Source organism: Carassius carassius, chromosome 40 (assembly GCF_963082965.1).
Source record: "Carassius carassius chromosome 40, fCarCar2.1, whole genome shotgun sequence".
Lineage (NCBI taxonomy): Eukaryota > Metazoa > Chordata > Actinopteri > Cypriniformes > Cyprinidae > Carassius > Carassius carassius.
Genome location: NC_081794.1, coordinates 312,009 through 333,106, shown reverse-complemented (window position 1 = coordinate 333,106; position 21,098 = coordinate 312,009). Strand labels below are relative to the sequence as shown.

General features: G+C 37.5%; 1 protein-coding gene across 1 annotated transcript; it reads left to right on the top strand.

Annotated features, from left to right (window-relative positions):
* The first annotated feature begins 2,533 nt into the window (after window positions 1-2,533).
* On the top strand, window positions 2,534-19,818 carry LOC132122560 (testisin-like). Its single transcript, XM_059532934.1, has 5 exons — window positions 2,534-2,677; window positions 3,536-3,707; window positions 4,250-4,524; window positions 16,073-16,221; window positions 19,372-19,818. Exons 1-5 carry the CDS (start codon window positions 2,632-2,634, stop codon window positions 19,669-19,671), a joined length of 942 nt encoding a protein of 313 aa, XP_059388917.1. The 5' UTR covers window positions 2,534-2,631; the 3' UTR covers window positions 19,672-19,818.
* The last annotated feature ends 1,280 nt before the right edge of the window (window positions 19,819-21,098 follow it).

The following is a 21,098-nucleotide window of genomic DNA, read 5'->3' as shown; positions in this document are numbered from 1 at the left end:
TTAGTCATTCTGGGTGAGGTGGTATTTTAGTCATTCCACCAGCCAGGGATGTTCTGGAAGTGATTTTGAGCCTCTCTGTGATCTTACCACGAGGTGTCCCTCGTTAGCGGAGCTTTTCTCCGACACCACAGACACACGAGAGCTGTATAGGCTGTCGAGCAAAAAGGACCATATTTTTTCTTTGTGAGAGAGACAGGGTGAGAAAGAGAGAGGTGAGAAAGTCAGAAAGGGTGAAACATACACATTTATTACAATACTTGTTAATAATTTGATTTGTGACTTTAAGATCATTTGCATTTTTCCGTTTGACCTAATGAAAATAGTGCAGAAACAATGCATTTAATGTCAAATTCAACCATCAGTAAAGTAGTAGAACTAGTTTTATAACTAGTCATTCATTAGTTCTGTCACTAGTCTGTGTCGACAAACACAGTGCTTGTTTACTGCTTGTTCAACTAATTCCTTTCTCATTCAAATTTTTTTGAATATATTATTTTTTATTTCAATGAAATTAGGTGAATTTCTTCAACATGTATTTTAACTGCATTTTTTAAAATATTTATATATTATATTTTGAAACATTAATTTAGCTGTTATGTATTTTAAATGTTACTGTAACAGCTTTTCATTAAGCTGCTGTTGTATTGGTAATAGGAGTGAGCAAGTAATCAACGCGTATAAACTCCATGAACACAGATGTAAGATGCAACAATGTCTTTTATTTGTTGTGCTCTAATTGATTAACGTTGCTTCCAGTTAGCTTCTTGTAGTGTCTCATTCTTTGTTGTTCAAAGAATCAAAGTCCATACCTTGCATAATATAGCGCACAAACATTGTCCATATTCCATATGTCCTTGAACATCACTCTTAACAATGAAGCATGGTTAAGCACCATTAAATTCAATCCAACACAATCTTAGAAGCACGATCAGCATAATATTCCACGTAGTACATGGCTTAACACGGTCAAAAACTGTGTGCTTCCCACTACCAATACACCTGTTGTCTAATTACCCATGTGCTCCTAATATGCCAATGTCAGAGCACCCCCAATGGACAAATATATAATTGCATTAAAATGGCTCCTACAGTTACCAATCATGCGAATAACCCTTTGTTGATTCAGACTACACTCTTTCTCAAGCTCAGTTTAGACAGGTTTCAACAGTTTAGAAAGGTAAAGGAAGAATGGGCTGTGGAAGAAATATTAGAGTGCAACAAAAAAAGTAAAAATATTTACAGTGACAGAGGGAATGAAAATGAGAGAAAATTAGGAACACAGGGCCCCTCACAAAGGGGCCACTGTTACACACATCAACATTTATTTAAACACTGTGGTATGTTAGGTCTCCTCTAGGGCTATATAATAAATGACATTCTCAAAAGGTAAAAAAATGAGTTCTGTCACCATTTACTCCATTTACCCTCCAACCTGTATGACTTTCATTCCTTTGCTGAACAAAAAAAAAAGAAATTATTTTGAAGAATGCTGGTAAGCAAACAGCCACTGGCTTCCACTGAATTGTTTTCCATACCATGGGAGTCAATACCAACATAGTAAATTACTTTAATGACTTTAATGAGTGTCATCATTCACCCTTCATATGTGCTTAGAGTCTGACCTGTTGAATCATTTTCTAGATAACACAGTCTTTCAAAGTTTGCATTTACATTCATTCATGTATAGCAGATGCTTTAATGCAAAGCTATTTACAAATGACAATAATACACAAAAGAGCAATGTAGTCAAGCCAAAGGAGAGAACAATACAACTGGAGCTAATCTGATTCTTTTAGATGTAACAACAGAACATGAAATTCAAAGCAAAGCTTCATAGTTCCTGTCTATGTCCAGAAATATATCAGACGCAAACACTACTATGTGGCACCGCATTGCATTGACACTGTGTGCATAAACCCAGTTCAAATAATGCTAACAAAAGAGTCTCATAACACAGTTTTCAACAACTTAGAAAGATTTTTAACAATGAGAGTTGAGCTTCAGTATAACATTCAAATATAAATTTTTATCATAAAATTATTACATTTTGAAACCTCATAATCTAAACCAAGAATGAAAGAAATAGTCACATTTTTTACAGTGTATGAAACAGTTCAACACAAATTATCTTAGTTGTAGCTTCATTTCCAGCACAACAGTTTTGCCTCTAATTAAACTTTATGTTTTTATTTTGTAAATAAATAAGTAAATAAAGATGTACTTGGTTGCCAAGGTGACAACAATGTCAGTAAAAGTTTGTTTGTTTTTATGAAATAAAGGATTTTTACAAAAGGACTATGTTGGTTGATCTTTTTCTAATATTAAAAACTATGCAAAAAAAGGTCTTTAATAATTGGTTAGACTAATTGGTCTAAAATGTCTATGCAAAAATTGTAAAAGTATAAATTGAGTTTATTTATAGAATAAATAATATAGGTTGTGTTTTAGCTGTACTGGCATCGCCATCATCATGCAAACATTCATTTATAGGAAAGAATGAGACAAGTCTAACCTGTTTTATTACATGAACAATTGGCCTTCTTATGACAGACAGAGAAGACACGTCATACAGGTGATTTAAAGAGAGAAAAGACATAAGACAGCTCTCTTTCCCAGTCTTTCACTTCAGCCATGGAGTTGTCAGTGATCCTGCTCAGCTTGATGTTCAGTACGGAGGGTGAGTTTGATTATGAGTATTTAGGTATGTGTGTTTGCAGAGTCAAATGTGAATTGTGTCTCAATTACATTTTCTTAAAAAAAGGTCAAATTTGTAAATGTGTAGAAACTCTGATGCTTTTTTGTTTCTAATGCTTTCACTATGTTGAATCAATAATTACGTTAATCATTACTTTCTTTTTCATTTTCCAGTTAAGAGTGTAAAAACTTCCTTAAAACAGGGTGCATTTACATAAAAGAAGTACTGCATAGGTTATTATTAGCATATGTATTTACTCCTTTCAGGGGAAGTCTGGATTAGGCAAGTTCTTTAAAAGTTTGAAATGGTTTACTCTACAGGCTCAAATGCACAGACGGTAAACAATAAGAGCAGCACAAAATACACCACTGGGCAAAAGTTTGGAATTATTAAGATTTTTTCGTTTTGGAAAGAAGCCTTTTCTTAGAGTTTGCACACAAATATTGTGCAGCACAACCGTTTTCAACTCTGATAATAATCAGAAATGTTTCTTGAGCAGTAAATCATCTTATTTTCATGATTTCTGAAGATCATGTGACACTGAAGACTGGAGGAATGATGCTGAAAATACAGCGGAGCATCACAGAAATACATTACACTTTAAAAGAGATTCACACAGAAAACAGCTACTTAAAAAAAAAAAAAAAATATATATATATATATATATATATATATATATATATATATTCACAATAATACTGTTATTTTACTGAATTTTAGATCAAATAAATGCAGTTTTGCGTATAAGAGTATAAGAGACTTTTTTCAAAAACATTGAGACATCTTATTCCAAACTTTTTACTAGTAGAATATATTGTGTATATTGTGCACATAATTTAGTGGCTGCAGACTGTGGAGTAGCTCCTCTAAATACACGTGTAGTGGGTGGCACTGATGCCCCTGTGGGTAACTGGCCCTGGCAGGTCAGTGTCCATTACAACAGCAGACACATCTGTGGAGGAACCCTGATCCACAGCCAGTGGGTGATGACGGCCGCTCACTGCATCATCTCGTAAGAAGCGCTGCTGCATGACTATTCCATCTTTAGCAGCTTAAAACAATAGTTCACCCCAATATGAATATTTGCTGAACATTTACTCACCCTCAGGCCATTCAAGATCAGGATGAGTGTGTTTCTTCATCGGATTTGTAGAAATAGCATTGCATCAGTGTCTCATCAATGGATGCTATGCAGTGAATGGGTGCCGTCAGAATGAGAGTCCAAACAGCTGATAAAAACATCACAATAATCCACAGCACTCCAGTCCATCAGTTAACATCTGGAGAAGACCAAAGATGAAACAAATCCAGCATTAAGACGTTTTTAACATCAAATTGCATCCAGTTAAAATATGAGTCCCCTATACATAATATTGCTTACTTCAAATCTGTTCTGATGAAGAAAGCTCTGAGGTTCAGTAAATTTTCTGCATTTTATTTTTGGGTGAAATATTTGTTTAAGTTTTAAACTATTTTTCCATAAGACTGGTAGCAAATTTTGTGAAACTTTTCTCTATCTTAAGCAAATGTTTATTCTATCTCTATTCGTAATAGGACTAACCTCAACAGCTGGACACTGTACCTGGGAAGACAAACCCAGACCACGTCTGCTGCCAATCCAAATGAAGTAAGAGTTGGTATTCAGTCCATCACCGTCCATCCAAAGTACAACAACACCCTGTTCAATAATGACATCTCCCTGATGAAACTGAGCCAGTCTGTGACCTTCACTCCATACATCCGTCCAGTCTGCCTGGCATCCAAAGGGAGCGTTTTTCACAATGCCACATTCTGCTGGGCTACAGGCTGGGGAAACATTGGCAAAAACCGTGAGTGCTCCATTCACAACATAAACATACATGTTTGAAGCACATTTTTAATGCACAGGGTACAATTTCTACAGCTCTTACCTCTATAAACACAACTCTGCATTAATTAATTACTCTGTTGATTTCATACTTTAATATATGTAGCTTTGACAACCTGAGTACACAAGTGAATCTCTCAAAATCTAAGAAAATCTAAGAAAAAAAAAATTCTAAAAACAAAAGTAAAATAGTGTGTGTGTCTGTGTGCGTTTATTTATTTGATTAAGAAAACAATCCATTCTGAAAAAAAATTAACTACTGTAATAAAAGGTCAATTATTTATAAATACTTTTATTCACTTTAATTAATGTTAGTTTAAAACCCTACTTTAAAAAATAAAAAAATGCATAGATGTTTGCTTCCGGCTTCACTACCGTTCGGACGTTCTAGCTTATTGCTTTGCGCTTTGCTTCTTATTTCTGTACTTTTTTTTTTTTTTTTTTTTTTAGATTTTTACTTCAGCAGATCAGCACAGTGTTCAAACTACAGATTTTTGGCACAAACACTAAAACTAAAAACTCTTTGGGACTGGAATAATACTACAAAAAGAAGACTTTGCCTCCCACTGCCAGCAGCTTACATTCCGGAGACAGAAAAACAACTGCCAACATTCAAATAGAAGAGAGAAAATGCCTCCTGTTGGACCTACTTATTGCATGAACTGCTGCAAACTTCTACAAAGGATTGTAATTCTTGAAACAAAGTCACTTTCTGGACTTCCAAAACAGACGGAACACTTAGCAGATCTCAACAGTTTATACCAAGTGTAGAGGAACAAGCCGAAACTAATCGCCACACTAATCGATGGCACAAACAGGGAGCGAGACCCAAAGGAACACGAGATATCAGATTGTCACGAGTTTCTCGTATTGCTGCCGTAGCTTACTCTACCCCAGATTCGACTATGACAAGGCTTGTAAATACTGGTATTCTTACTCCCCCTAAACATCTTGACAACAGATTTGAAGCATTAATGAATGTGGGTGAGGAATCCCCAAATGTGATTAAACATGGATCGGATCAGCCAGCAGCTAACATTGCTACTAACAGGCGCTCAGGGTTGAGCAGACAGGGACATTCAGCTCAGAGCGCAGCCGAGCCCAGGACTCTGATAGTGGGTGACTCTATTATCAGAAACATTAGTAGCAGGACTACAACAGCCAGTGTAGGTCATCTTACTTTTAAAAAGTAATTAGCTACTGTTACAAATTACTTCTCCCAAAATGTAATTGATTTAGTAACTCAGTTACCACATTGTAAAAGTAATTAGTTACTCAGCAAGGTAACTGTGATGTTATTTTTATGTTCTATGACGCTATTACGTCCTTTAACATCTTTAATGTATAAGATGTTTATATTAACTGATTGAAGAATAAAAACACTACGATTTTTTGGAAAATGTATTTATTTGAATTCAATAGATTGCAGACTGCCATATGATATGCATAGAAATAAAAACATAAAAAATAAATATTGAAAATAAAATTCAAGTGCAAAATTAAGACAAACAAATGTAAACTTTGGTAAAAAGAAACAAAGGGAAATCTGGCAATTAGTGCAAATCTCTGTAACTGTATATTAGGCCCAGTTTTTCCTGGGCATAGCGTGCATGTTACAGAAACATTCATGCCTTTAATTTCAATTAACGAGAAGTAGTGCCGATACTTCCAGTTCGAGTACGCCATTATCGCTGACGCTGTCTTGTGTTTAGCGTTTGTCAGAGCATGCAGTAATTCGCGAACGAATCATTCGATTTAACCGGTTCTTCTCAGTGAACCGGTTGAACCAGTTCACCGAATCGAACTGAATCGTTTGAAACGGTTCGCCTCTCCAATAAGCATTAATCCACAAATGACTTAAGCTGTTAACTTTTTTAATGTGGCTGACACTCCCTCAGAAACAGTACACTGACTGAACTGCTGTGAAGAGAGAACTGAAGATGAACACCGAGCTGAGCCAGATGACGAAGGAACACGCCCACTGCTGGAGCGGTTCTTGTTCTCGAGTCAAGAATCGGTTGCATCGGTTTTCGGAACACCAGTACACTGAACCGAGAACCGTTTCTGTCGGATGCGTCCGATTTGAGAACCGATGAGCCTGATTCTCGTTCTCGAGTCAAGAACCGGTTGCATCCGTTTTTTCAACCGGTTTATTGAATCGAACCGTCCGAAAGAACCGGTTCGCGGAAAAGAACCGAACTTCCCATCACTAGCGTGCAGTGAGACAGCGTGAGCAGGTCACCACCCACCCAGCCAATCATCATCGGATTTGCAATGGCGTCATCATCCCCACTCCTGCTCTCTCAAGGCAGCTGATGTGTAGCCAAAAACATGACACGTGATGTCGCGCTTTATTCAACCAAATTGTAGTAACGTGACACTTTACATTCTCAGTAAAGATAACGCCGTTACAAAAATGGGAAAAGTAATTAATTAGATTACTCCGTTACTGAAATTTAAACTCCGTTAGTAACGCCGTTATACTTAAACGCCGTTACTCCCAACACTGACAACATCATGCTGCCTTCCTCAAGCAACGGTCTCTGATGTGAACAAGGAACTTCAGAACATTCTGATGAAGCACAAGACTGCAAATTAAATTATCATCCATGTGAGAAAGAATGATATTCAGAAAGAGCAGTCAGAACTCCTTAGGAAGGACTTCAGTGAACTCTTTGAAACACTTCAAAGACTCAAAGTTCAGTCGTTCATCAGTGGACCACTCCCAGCAAGGGGAATAAATATGTTTTCATGGTTGCTTGGGCTGAATACATGGCTACAAAGATCTTGCAATATAAAAGGAGTGTATTTCATCGACAACTTCAATCTTTCCTGGGGCCATAGTCAAGTCACCTTTATTTATATAGCGCTTTAAACAAAATACATTGCGTCAAAGCAACTGAACAACATTCATTAGGAAAACAGTGTGTCAATAATGCAAAATGATAGTTAAAGGCAGTTCATCATTGAATTCATTGATGTCATCTCTGTTCATTTTAAATAGTGTCAGTGCATATTATTTGCAATCAAGTCAACGATATCGCTGTAGATTAAGTGACCCCAACTAAGCAAGCCAGTGGCGACAACGGCAAGGAACCGAAACTCCATTGGTGGCAGAATGGAGAAAAAAACCTTGGGAGAAACCAGGCTCAGTTGGGGGGCAGTTCTCCTCTGACCAGACGAAACCAGTAGTTCAATTCCAGGCTGCAGCAAATTCAGATTGTGCAGAAGAATCATCTGTTTCATATGGTCTTGTCCTGGTGGTCGTCTGAGACAAGGTCTTTACAGGGGATCTGTATCTGGGGCTCTATTTGTCCTGGTCTCCGCTGTCTTTGGGATGTAGAGGTCCGTTCTAGGTGCTGATCCACCATCTGGTCTGGATACGTACTGGATCCGGGTGACTGCAGTGACCCTCTGATCTGAAAACAGACTGGATCTGGTGGCTACGGTGACCTCGGAATAAGAGAGAAACAGACAAATATTAGCGTAGATGCCATTCTTCTTATGATGTAGCAAGTACATAGGGTGTTATGGGAAGTGTTCCCGGTTCCGGTTTACCTAATTAATACAGACTAAAAATCCTTTAACGGATTTGGATATTAAAAGCATATTAGTATGTTATGTGTAAGCCAGGTCAAAGAGATGGGTCTTTAATCTAGATTTAAACTGCAAGAGTGTGTCTGCCTCCTGAACAATGTTAGGTAGGTTATTCCAGAGTTTAGGCGCCAAATAGAAAAAGGATCTGCCGCCCACAGTTGATTTTGATATTCTAGTTATTATTAAATTGCCTGAGTTTTGAGAACGTAGCGGACGTAGAGGATTATAATGTAAAAGGAGCTCATTCAAATACTGAGGTGCTAAACCATTCAGGGCTTTATAAGTAATAAGCAATATTTTAAAATGTATACGATGTTTGATAGGGAGCCAGTGCAGTGTTGACAGGACCGGGCTAATATGGTCATACTTCCTGGTTCTAGTAAGAACTCTTGCTGCTGCATTTTGGACTAGCTGTAGTTTGTTTACTTAGCATGCAGAACAACCACCCAATAAAGCATTACAATAATCTAACCTTGAGGTCATAAATGCATGGATTAACATTTCTGCATTTGACATTGAGAGCATGGGCCATAATTTAGATATATTTTTGAGATGGAAAAATGCAGTTTTACAAATGCTAGAAACGTGGCTTTCTAAGGAAAGATTGTGATCAAAGACAAACCTAGGTTCCTAACTGATGACGAAGAATTGACAGAGCAACCATCAAGTCTTAGACAGTGTTCTAGGTTATTACAAGCAGAGTTTTACATCCTATAATTAACACCTCTGTTTTTTCAGAATTTAGCAGTAAGAAATTACTCGTCATCCAGTTTTTTATATCGACTATGCATTCCATTAGTTTTTCAAATTGGTGTGTTTCACCGGGCTGCGATGAGATATAGAGCTGAGTATCATCAGCATAACAGTGAAAGCTAACATCATGTTTCCTGATGATATCTCCCAGGGGTAACATATAAAGCGTGAAGAGTAGCGGCCCTAGTACTGAGCCTTGAGGTACTCAATACTGCACTTGTGATCGATATGATACATCTTCATTCACTGCTACGAACTGATTAAGGTCATATAAGTACGATTTAAACCATGCTAATGCACTTCCATTAATGCCAACAAAGTGTTCAAGTCTATGCAAAAGAATGTTGTGGTCAATTGTGTCAAACGCAGCACTAAGATCCAATAAAACTAATAGAGAGATACACCCATGATCAGATGATAAGAACAGATCATTTGTAACTCTAAGGAGAGCAGTCTCAGTACTATGATACGGTCTAAATCCTGACTGGAAATCCTCACATATACCATTTTTCTCTAAGAAGGAATATAATTATGAGGATATCACCTTTTCTAGTATCTTGGACAGAAAAGGGAGATTCGAGATTGGTCTATAATTAACTAGTTCTTTGTGGTCAAGTTGTGTTTTTTGATGAGAGGCTTAATAACAGCCAGTTTGAAGGTTTTGGGGACATATCCTAATGACAATGAGGAATTAATAATAGTCAGAAGAGGATCTATGACTTCTGGAAGCACCTCTTTTAGGAGCTTAGATGGTATAGGGTCTAACATACATGTTGTTGGTTTAGATGATTTAACAAGTTTATACAATTCTTCCTCTCCTATAGTAGAGAATGAGTGGAACTGTTCCTCAGGGGGTCTATAGTGCACTGTCTGATGTGATACTGTAGCTGACGGCTGAATGGTTGCAATTTTATCTCTAATAGTATCGATTTTAGAAGTAAAGTAGTTCATAAAGTCATTACTGCTGTGGTGTTGGGAAATGTCAAAACTTGTTGAGGCTTTATTTTTCGTTAATTTAGCCACTGTATTGAATAAATACCTGGGGTTATGTTTGTTTTTTTCTAAAAGAGAAGAAAAGTAATCGGATCTAGCAGTTTTTAATGTTTTTCTGTAGGATAAGTTACTTTCCCGCCAAGCAATACGAAATACCTCTAGTTTTGTTTTCCTCCAGCTGCGCTCCATTTTTCGGGCTGCTCTCTTTAGGGTGTGAGTATGCTCATTATACCATGGTGTCAAACTGTTTTCCTTAACCTTCCTTAAGCGTAAAGGAGCAACTGTATTTAAAGTGCTAGAAAAGAGAGAGTCCATAGATTCTGTTACATCAACAAGTTGTTCTGAGGTTTTGGATATGCTAAGGAATTTGGATACATAAGGAAGATAACTTAAAAAGCAGTCTTTTGTGGTAGAAGTGATGGTTCTTCCATACTTGTAACAAGAAGTAGAATATACAATTTTGGCTATATGAAGTTTGCATAAAACTAAATAATGATCTGAGATATCATCACTTGGCTGCATAATTTCAACACTATTAACATTAATTCCATGTGACAGTATTAAATCTAGAGTATGATTTCGACAATGAGTAGGTCCTGAAACGTGTTGTCTAACCACAATAGAGTTCAGAATGTCTATAAATGCTGATCCCAATGCATCTTTTTCATTATCAACATGGATATTAAAATCACCAACTATTAAAACTTTATCTGCAGCCAGAACTAACTCGGATGTAAAATCACCAAACTCTTTAATAAAGTCTGTATGGTGCCCTGGTGGCCTGTATACAGTAGCCAGTACAAACATAACAGGGGATTCATCATTAACATTTGTTTCTCTGGATAATGTTATATGAAGCACCATTACTTCAAACGAGTTATACTTGAAGCCTGCCCTCTGAGAAATCCTGAAAACGTTGTTATAAATTGAAGCAACACCTCCCCCTTTGCCTTTTAGACGAGGCTCATGTTTATAACAGTAATCTTGGGGGGTGGACTCATTTAAAATAATGTAATCATCAGGTTTTAGCCAGGTTTCTGTCAAACAGAGCACATCTATATTATGATCAGTGATCATATTATTTACAAAAAGTGTTTTCGTAGAAAGGGATCTGATAATCAGTAAGCCAAGCTTTATCATTTGTTTATCCATATTGCATCTGTTTTTTATGTGTTGAACCTCAATTAAATTGTTAATCTTAACTTGGTTTGGACGTTTTTTTTTTTTTTGTATTTTCTAGTTTGGGGAACAGACACAGTCTCTATAATGTGATATCTAGGTGAATGGTCTCTTTGTGCGTGAGGCAGCTAGCAGACGGTCGGTTTAGCCAGTCTGTCTGCTTCCTGACCTGGGCCCCAGTTAGTCAAGTATAAACACTAAGACTATTTGCCATATTGCTAGAGAGAAGAGTGGCGCCACCCCAGGAGGGATGAAGACCATCTTTTTTCAACAGGTAAGGTCTGCCCCAAAAGCTCGTCCAATTGTCTCTGAAACCTATGTTATTCTGTGGGCACCACTTAGACATCCAGCCATTGAGTGATGACAATCTGCTATGCATCTCGTCACCACGGTAAGCAGGAAGGGGACCAGAGCATATTACAATGTCTGACATCGTGCTTGCAAGTTCACACACCTCTTTAATGTTATTTTTAGTGATCTCCGACTGGCAAAGTCGAACATCATTAGCGCCGGCATGAATAACAATCTTACTGTATTTACGTTTAGCATTAGCCAGCACTTTTAAACATTTGACTATGGTGGCTGGTGTCTCTATATTCACGTTCCGTACAATAGAATCACCAATAACTAGAGCACTTTCATCAGGTTTCTCAGTGGGTGCATCACTGAGTGGGGAGAACCTGTTTAATGTTTTGATCGGAACAGAAGAGCGGTGTTTTGACCCACGACTACGCTGCCTCACCGTCACCCAGTTGCCCTGCTGCTGGGGCTCTGTTGCCGGAAGCGAACAATGTACAGGAATCCCTGAGCTAGATGCATTCAAAGCCGTATCTAGAGCCCTAACATTCTTACTGTCCTCAATTAAAGTTTGGATGCGTGTCTCTAATTCTGAAATCTTCTCTGTCAGCCTAACTATTTCCCTGCATTTATCACATGTGAATCCCTCATCTGCGACAGAGATAGATAAACTGTACATGTGACAAGAGGTGCAAATAACAATAGCAGGAGAAGCCATTACTCACCGTGCTTGATGAAATATCCTTACTGCGGTTGTTTGATGAACTTGTGAAAAACTGGAGCGAGAGAGAGGAGAGGAGAAAAGAAATAAGCGATAGGTTCGAATGAAAACGCTAATGACAAGCTAATGAGTGCTAACGCTTTGCAGGTGTACTGCACTCACGGATCAGTGTTTAAACCAGATGGCTTCCACCGAAACAAACTTGGTGCTAGAGTGCTTAAGGACAATATCTACTTTTCCCTTCATCATCCTACAGTAGAGTGTGTCAATCCATTCAGCACACACACACACCGGGTCCGAGTCATCATGTGGTTGACATATCCCACAAGGACACTGATAACACCATGCAGCCAAAATAAGCACTGCGGACGGACACTATCCCGGCTGAGCCCTGCCCACATAGCTGCTCACAGACAGACTGTGATGTATCAAAACAGCTACTACTGATAGCAGCTCTGAAATAAGTCGGGTCCCCGCTATAATAGCAGTAACATTCACAAATGTTTACAGAACATGCGAGAACCCAGTGTGCTTGTAGCTTTCTCTATTTCAGTTTTATCACGTGATAGAAAGTCTAAGGCCTTCTCAAGCCGAAGGGCAAACTCATCTAATCTTCGGCCTATTATGCATCAAACTAAGATTGATGTAAAGACACAAAGCACTGTCGTCAAGTTAGCATTTTATTTAAACATTTGCTCACTAAAAAATAAATAATTTCTAATCAATGACTTTATAGCCATAAACAATCTGGATTTTATGTTTCTAAACGAAACATGGCTAGAAGACAGCTGCAGTGCAACAGTCCTCAATGAAGCAGCCCCTCCTAACTTCACTTACATGAGTGTCTGCAGGACTGTTAGGAGAGGTGGGGGTGTAGCTGCTATATTTAAAGATGTCTATCAATGCAAGCAAGTGTCATTTAGTCAGTACTTGTCTTTGGAATATCTAGGGATTGTGCTGAAAGGTGCTCAATGGATTCTGTTTATTATTATTTACAGGCCTCCAAAATACTCTCCAGCCTTTGTTGAAGAGGTCACAGAAATGTTATCAATAATTTGCTCAGAGTTTGACTGTATTGCTATTGCAGGGGATTTTGATATTCATGTAGACAATGCAGAAAACAAAACTAAAAAAGAAAAGATAATGGTTCTAAACACGTTTGGCCTGACTCAGCATGTGCGTGGACCCACACACAAAAGTGGACACACTCTGGATCTAATCATCAGTAGGGGTCTAAACATTTCATCCATTGTTATTAAGGACGTAGCACTGTTTGATCACTTATGTATTTTCTTTGATATATTGATCTCTGCTTCCACTGAATCTAGATCGGTCTCTGTCAGAAGGAGATGCATTAACGAGAACACAAGTGTAATAGTAGTAATAGTAAGTGAGAAAACAAACAGACAGAAATCAGTTTGGAGAAGATCAACAGCAGTTCAGACTATGAAAAGACAACGCAGAAAAGCTGAGCGGATGTGGCGGAAGACGAGACTTGAAATTCACTATAGCATCTATAAAGACAGCCTTCATGCTTTTAATGTGAAACTAGACACAGCTAGACAGAATTTATTCTCAAACCTTATAAACAGTAACTTTATTAAAACACTCGTTTATAACAACACTCGTTCTCTTTTTGCCACTGTTGAGAAACTGACAACTGAGAAAGAGCAATCTTGATAACACCATTTGGGCAATTATAGACCAATATCTAATCTTCATTTTATAGGCAAAATTATAGAAAAGTTAGTTTTTAGTCAGCTGAACAAATACTTAAACTCAAATGGATACCTGGACAATTTTCAATCTTACTTCTGCGTAACAGCACAGAGACAGCACTCATTAAGATAATAAATGATATTCGCTTAAATTATGACTCTGGCAAAATATCGGTGCTGGTATTGCTAGATCTCAGTGCTGCGTTTGACACTGTCGATCATAACATACTACTAGAGAGACTGGAAAACTGGGTCTGGCTTTCTGGGATGGTACTCAAATGGTTCAGTTCATACTTACAAGAGAGAGGCTGTTATGTAAGTCTAGGAGAGCATAAGTCTAAGTGGACGTCAATGACATACGGAGTCCCACAAGGCTCAATTATTGCACCGTTCTTGTTTAGCCTGTACAGTATATGCTTCCACTAAGTCAAATAATGAGAAAGACCCAATTTCCCTATCATAGCTATGCTGATGATACCCAGATTTACCTAGCCTTATCTTCAAATGACTACAGCCCCATTGACTCCCTCTGCCAATGCATTGATGAAATTAATAGTTGGATGTGCCAGAACTTTCTTCAGTTAAACAAGGAAAAAACTGAAGTCATTGCATTTGGAAACAAAGATGAAGTTTGCAAGGTGAATGCATATCTTGACTCTATTGGTCAAACAACTAAAAATCAAGTCAGGAATCTTGGTGTGATTCTGGAAACAGACCTTAGTTTCAGTAGTCATGCCAAGCAGTAACTACATCAGCATACTCTCATTTAAAAAACATTGCAAGAATTAGATTTTTTGTTTCCAGTAAAGACTTGGAGAAACTTGTTCATGCCTTCATCACCAGCAGGGTGGACTATTGTAATGGGCTCCTCACCGGCCTTCCCAAAAAGACCATTAGACAGCTGCAGCTCACCCAGAACACTGCTGCCAGGATTCTGACTAGAACCAGAAAATCTGAGCATATCACACCAGTCCTCAGGTCCTTACACTGGCTTCCAGTTACATTTAGGATTGATTTTCAAGTACTTTTACTCGTATATAAGTCACTAAATGACCTAGGACTGAAATATATTGCAGATATGCTCACTGAATATAAACCTAACAGAGCACTCAGATCACTAGGATCGAGTCAGTTAGAAATACCAAGGGTTTACACAAAACAAGGGGAGTCCTCCTTTAGTTACTATGCTGCCCGCAGCTGGAATCAGCTTCCAGAAGAGATCAGATGTGCTAAAACACTATTCACATTTAAATCTAAATTCAAAACCCATCTGTTTAGCTGTGCATTTATTGAATGAGCACTGTGCAATGTCCGAATTGATTGCACTGTATTTTACGTATTCACTGTATTTTATGTGAAATCATTTTCTATTTTTAACTGTTTTAAATTCATTTTAAATAAGTCCATTTTTAAATAATTTCCAAAGGTTTAAAATTGCTTGTTTTTATTTTTGTATTATTTTTCTTCATGATTATTTTATCTTTTATGTTAAGCACTTTGAATTACTATTGTGTACGAAATGTGCTATATACATAAACTTGCCTTGCTTTACCTTGCCTTGCCTAGTTAAGTAGGAATGAGTGGGATGTATATTGATTTTATTGATATATTGATCGGACATGCGCTATAGAACCTGAACCTTCTTGTCTTTATTTATGGGTATGACGTAAATACACAGGTAAACTACAGAAGAATGCATTTTCTTAGGAAATCTGCCCCGGCACTTTTAGGAATATTGCAATTATGTCAAACAATTAATTAGTTAATTAATTATTATTATATTTTTTTGTGGGGAAATGAGACATGGACATGTTTTTGTAATTTTGATTTATGTTCTTTCTTTTTGAGTAGTTGTATGAGGATTCTCATTTATCATTTATTCTTATAGTAGACTTTTTTAGAGATATTTTAGAGATATTTTTAATGTAAGAGCAGGTGCAGCCATTTGTAACTTGAATATGCGAATGTAGCTTCTTCTAGTTATTTACTAATGGCTAAGGAATAAGAATTATTGCATTCACAGTAAATAGCTTACTACTGTGTTGCAAAATAAGGTTTATATTTTTTTATTTATATTTATTTTTTACTTACTTTCTTATCATACATGGTTTTCCCATTTCACAAGAAGGAAAAAATAAAAATAAAGATGAACATCTCACTACTGTTTGTAGTCCAAGCCGCTAGACTGAGGGTGTTATGGATCTTCCATTAGTGCTGTTGTGTTCCTAACTCTCAGAGGCTGTGTTTGACAGAACCGCTGCCGGCTCCGCAGGCTCTTCAGGAGGTGGAGGTCCCGGTTGTGGGCAGCTCACAGTGCAGCTGCCAGTATAAGCCAGTAGGTGATGCTACAATCACAGCACAGATGATCTGTGCAGGGAGAGCAGACAAAGGAATCTGTCAGGTGAGTACAGAAGCTTTTTTCCAGCACAGTAAAAGGGCTAGTTGTGAATTCACAATCTGGACTTTTTGTCTTGCAGTTCTGAGAAGAATACAGAATTGATATGTGTCAGCTTGCAACTGAGAAATATAAGCATTGAATTCAGAGAAGAAAAATCAGAACTGTGAGATATAAACTCAGAAATGTGTGAAAAAATTCAGAACTGAGATATAAACATGCAATTTTGAGAAGAAAAGTCCAAACTGTTAGATTTAAACTCACATTTGCAAGGAATAAAGTCTATTTTTTATTAATATAAATGTTAGTATAATCTTCCATGGTAACAAGCCTTCCACAATTCTGACTTTTTTTCTTACAATAGCAAGTTTATATTTTACAATATGGAAATTTCTTTTCAGAATTGTGAATATATCTCATTGTTGTGAATTATAAACCCACAAATTACTTAAGTTTTTCACTTTTTTTAACATGTTTGACACTCTCTCTGAGTCTAAATTAACCAATATCCCGGAGTAATTAACTTACTGAAACAGTACACTGACTGAACTGCTGTGACAAGTGAACTGAACATGAACATGAGCAGAGCAGCATGTGTGTACTAACTTTTCTATGCAGACTCGGAGGGCTGTGCAGTCTGCACACTGTGACTCCGTGTTGTTTCAAGTTCATCATTCTGAGCACAGGATGCACATTAGCACTCTGTGCCACTCTGTATGCGCAACTTCAGTATTATAATAACTTTAAGGGGTGTAAATCGGATGGTTCGTCACGATACCATAAAATTTTGATTCTCATACCCAGCGATTAGATATTTGCCGATACCTAAAAATTTTTGATTATGATACGATTACGATTACGATTCGATTTGATACAGAAGTATATCAATTGATATATTGATATTTTGATATTATACATCTACATTTTTATTAACTCACAAATGCAACCAAAATATATAACAAGAACATTAACCTGAAATTTTCACATAGTGTACCTCAATTGGGAGATTCACAATAACAACAACAACAACAAAAGAAGCCTACACTTACAAATAACGTCTCTAGGTTACGTATGTACTGTACGCTCATAAACGCTGCGTTATCAGGCACATAACATGCAAGTCTTCCTTCAGAAATAGTGATATAAAAACACCTGTGCCTCGTTTTGATATTTAAACATATAAATGTAAGGATATATTATTATTAAACATGCAGTACGTAACGTTATTCATTTTTATTCACGAAGCCTTTTTGAAAATCGATCAGTTTTAAAATCATGGCGAGTCTCCAAAAATAAATAAATGTATGGGAAACACATCCCACATCACAACCACCTGAGCCCAACTTCAGTCTACTCATCACCTTAACTTTAACTGCGTTTGTAGAAGGCACCGCAGCCAGACCGATATACACAACACAGACCGGAAGTTAACTTAGGGCCAGGCGCGTACACCCGATGAAACCGTCTATAACAGATCTGGAAAAAAATTGCATTCCATAAAATGCACAGACACTATTTAACTGAACAGAGATGGCATAACTGAATTCAATGATGAACTGCCTTTAACTATCATTTTGCATTATTGACACTGTTTTCCTAATGAATGTTGTTCAGTTGCTTTGACGCAATGTATTTTGTTTAAAGCGCTATATAAATAAAGGTGACTTGACTTGCTCAGAAGTGGATGCTCTGCAGTGAATGGGTGCCGTCCAAACAGCAAATAAAAACATTGCAATAATCCACAAGTAATCCACAGCACTCCAGTCCATCAGTTAACATCTTGAGAAGACTAAAGCTGAAAAGTGCATCTTCTGTTAAAATCCATCAATATATTTGTTTAGAGCTGTTTGGACTCTATTGTGTTGTTAACAGTGTTTGATCAGATTTCCCTCCTGATTCAGACAGGGCACATTTTTCACCAGAGGAAACAATCTTATGAATAGAGGACTTATATTTGAACCGGAAGCAACATTTTATAGTCAAATTTGTTTCTTATAAACATGCAGGTTTCTGCTTCTTAAAATGACAGATGGACTAGACAGGAGTTCATTACTTGTGGATGATTGTGCTGTTCCTATCAGCTGTTTGGACTCTCATTCTGATGGCACCCATTCACTGCAAATGATGCATTGCTGAGACTGTGATGCAATAACACATTTGTCCTAATCTCATCTACATTTTTGATGGCCTCAAGATTTTCAGCAAATTGTAATTTTTGGGTGAACCATTCCTTTAACATGCTGCAAAGATTTAGAAGAACTAAAAGTCTGATTTGGATCAAATAAAATAAAGTTTGCATAAATACATTCTGAAGTGGCATTTTGATATACTCTATAATCCCGGCAGCCATATCACCCTGGAGCCCAAGACCGGTTTCCCACTGAAGCTTAGCAGGGCTGAGCCTGGTCAGTAACTGGATGGGAGACCTCCTGGGTAAACTAGGTTGCTGCTGGAAGAGGTGCTAGTGAGGCCAGCAGGGGGTGCTCACCCTGTGGTCTGTGTGGGTCCTAGCGCCCCAGTGTAGTGATGGGGACACTATACTGTCAACAAGCACCGTCCTTCGGATGAGACGTTAAACCGAGGTCCTGACTCTCTGTGGGCAGTAAAAATCCCAGAATGTCATTCGAAAAGAGTAGAGGTGTGACCTCGGCATCCTGGCTAAATTTGCCCATTGGCCTCTGACCATCATGGCCTCCTAACAATCCCCATATGCTGATTTGCTTCATCACTCTATCTCCTCTCCACCAGTAAGCTGGTGTGTGGTGGGCGTTCAGGCGCAATATGGCTGCGGTCGCATCATCCAGGTGGATGCTGCACACTGGTGGTGGATGAGGAGGTACCCCCTGACTATGTAAGCGCTTTGAGTGCCTAGAAAAGCGCTATATAAATCTAATGAATTATTATTATTATTATTATTATTATTATTATTATAATGATAACATTAGAAGTTACATACACAAGTTTATTTAAAGCCTTTGCACTGTAGGTCAATACTTTTTGCTGTTTAATCTCTCCTATTCTTGTCCTCCATGAATCAATGTCATTGACTGCTTCAAGCTTTACTAACTAAAGTTAGAAAAGTTAAAAAGCATAATAGGACCCCTTTAAAGCAACGCATCAGTTGTGTTTTCACAGCTCATCTTTCTCTGTCTGCAGGGAGATTCTGGAGGTCCGCTACAGTGCAAACAGGATTCTGTGTGGGTCCAGGCTGGAATCACCAGCTTTGGGACGAGTCTGGGCTGCGCTAAAGAAGGTTTCCCAGAGGTGTATTCACGTGTCTCTGAGTTCCACAACTGGGTCACGGAGAACGTGGAAGGAGCCACCATTGGCTTTGTGACCTTTTTGTCCAATGGCACAGACAGCAGCTTCACGTGTTCTGCCGTATTTCAGCTCTCACACTACTATAATTTCATAATTCTCTTCATGACGCTCATCTCACTCTTACAGTCTCTTTAAACTTACTCGCACACACACACATGTGCAATGGTTTATGGGTAACAGCATGAAATTCTAAAGACTTGGAAAAAGGTCCAAATGCTAAAAAAGGCATCTAAAAATGTAAAGCTCATGAGTGACTCATTAAAAGGTCCTTGCTACTAGAAACGTAACTACACCTTTATGTGGGGAGAAATCAGTTTTATTGTGATCAACACATTTCATAAGTGTCACTGTATTATAGCGGATGTTACCAGTGAGCAGTTTTTGCACTTATGAAGTGGGAAGTTTTGATAGTTCAAGTTACGCTATATGTCCCCATTTTTCAAAACGCTTATAAATCATACAGACTTAGTTTTTTTGAGAAAGTAAAAATGCACAAAGTTTCCTGTGAGGGTTAGGGTTAGGTGTAGGGTTGGTGAAGGGCCATAGAACTAAAAGTTTGTACAGTATAAAAACCATTACACCTATGGGATGAACACACTTTTCACAAAAACAAACGTGTGTATGTGTGTGTGTGTATAAAAATATGACATTTTCTGGAAAGATTTAGTAAAAATCAATAAAAATGAAGAATCATTAAAAAAATCATTAAGATGCTAACAGATGGCTTTATCTAGTTGTATATTAGATCTTTTTTGTGCAGTTTTATAATAACTATCAAGTCTGTGATCTGAAACAACTCAAGGGCAAATTGTAACTGAATAATTAATAAAGTAATAAAACTAATGCATTTGCTTCAGAGTTATATTAGCCTAATCTGGTGTCTTCTTTGGAGACATATCAAGTTACGCTGGAAATATTGTGCAAGTTGAACGCAAATTAATGCCACCACAATGTCATAATTCTGAGTGAGAAACTCTGAACTTTCTTTAATTCCAGAGTTTCTGACCTCTAAATGACAAAAATGTAAAGGGACAGAATAGATGCAGCATCTGTAATGACTTGAAACATTTTCAAGAGGAAGAGTGCGAGATGAGAAGTAATGATTACAACTTCCCAACTTGTAATTAACTACCTCAAAAAATGTAGAACTAAAAGCTCAGATCTCACAAAGCCTGCCAAGAAATGTTAGGGTCAAAATTCACTCCATAGTCATAAGAAAACAAAGACCAAATATGGCCATCAAGTTTTTATTTATTAATCAATTTTCTATGTCATTTTAGCCTTCAGATCTCATTACAATAATGTGCTGTGATATTTTAAATGAAATATGTTCATTACATAATACAGTCATTAAATATATATATATATATATATATATATGTGTGTGTGTGTGGTCCGCAGTGGACCGAAATAAAAAAAAATGCGTAATATAAATATGTTCTGAGAGCGCATTTGCGTACTGACATGGTTGACAGCTGTTAATGCACAATTACCATTTTAGATCACAAACTGTACTATATAAGTTTTATTTTCAACCTGAAAGCATAAATCTAGGCTATGCC

Excerpts from the sequence above, each read along its gene's own strand:
- LOC132122560 (XM_059532934.1), top strand. The coding sequence starts at position 2,632 with ATGGAGTTGTCAGTGATCCTGCTCAGCTTGATGTTCAGTACGGAGG. Across the intron at positions 2,678-3,535 it reads CTTGATGTTCAGTACGGAGG|TGGCTGCAGACTGTGGAGTA; the intron begins GTGAGTTTGATT and ends CACATAATTTAG. Across the intron at positions 3,708-4,249 it reads GCCGCTCACTGCATCATCTC|GACTAACCTCAACAGCTGGA; the intron begins GTAAGAAGCGCT and ends TATTCGTAATAG.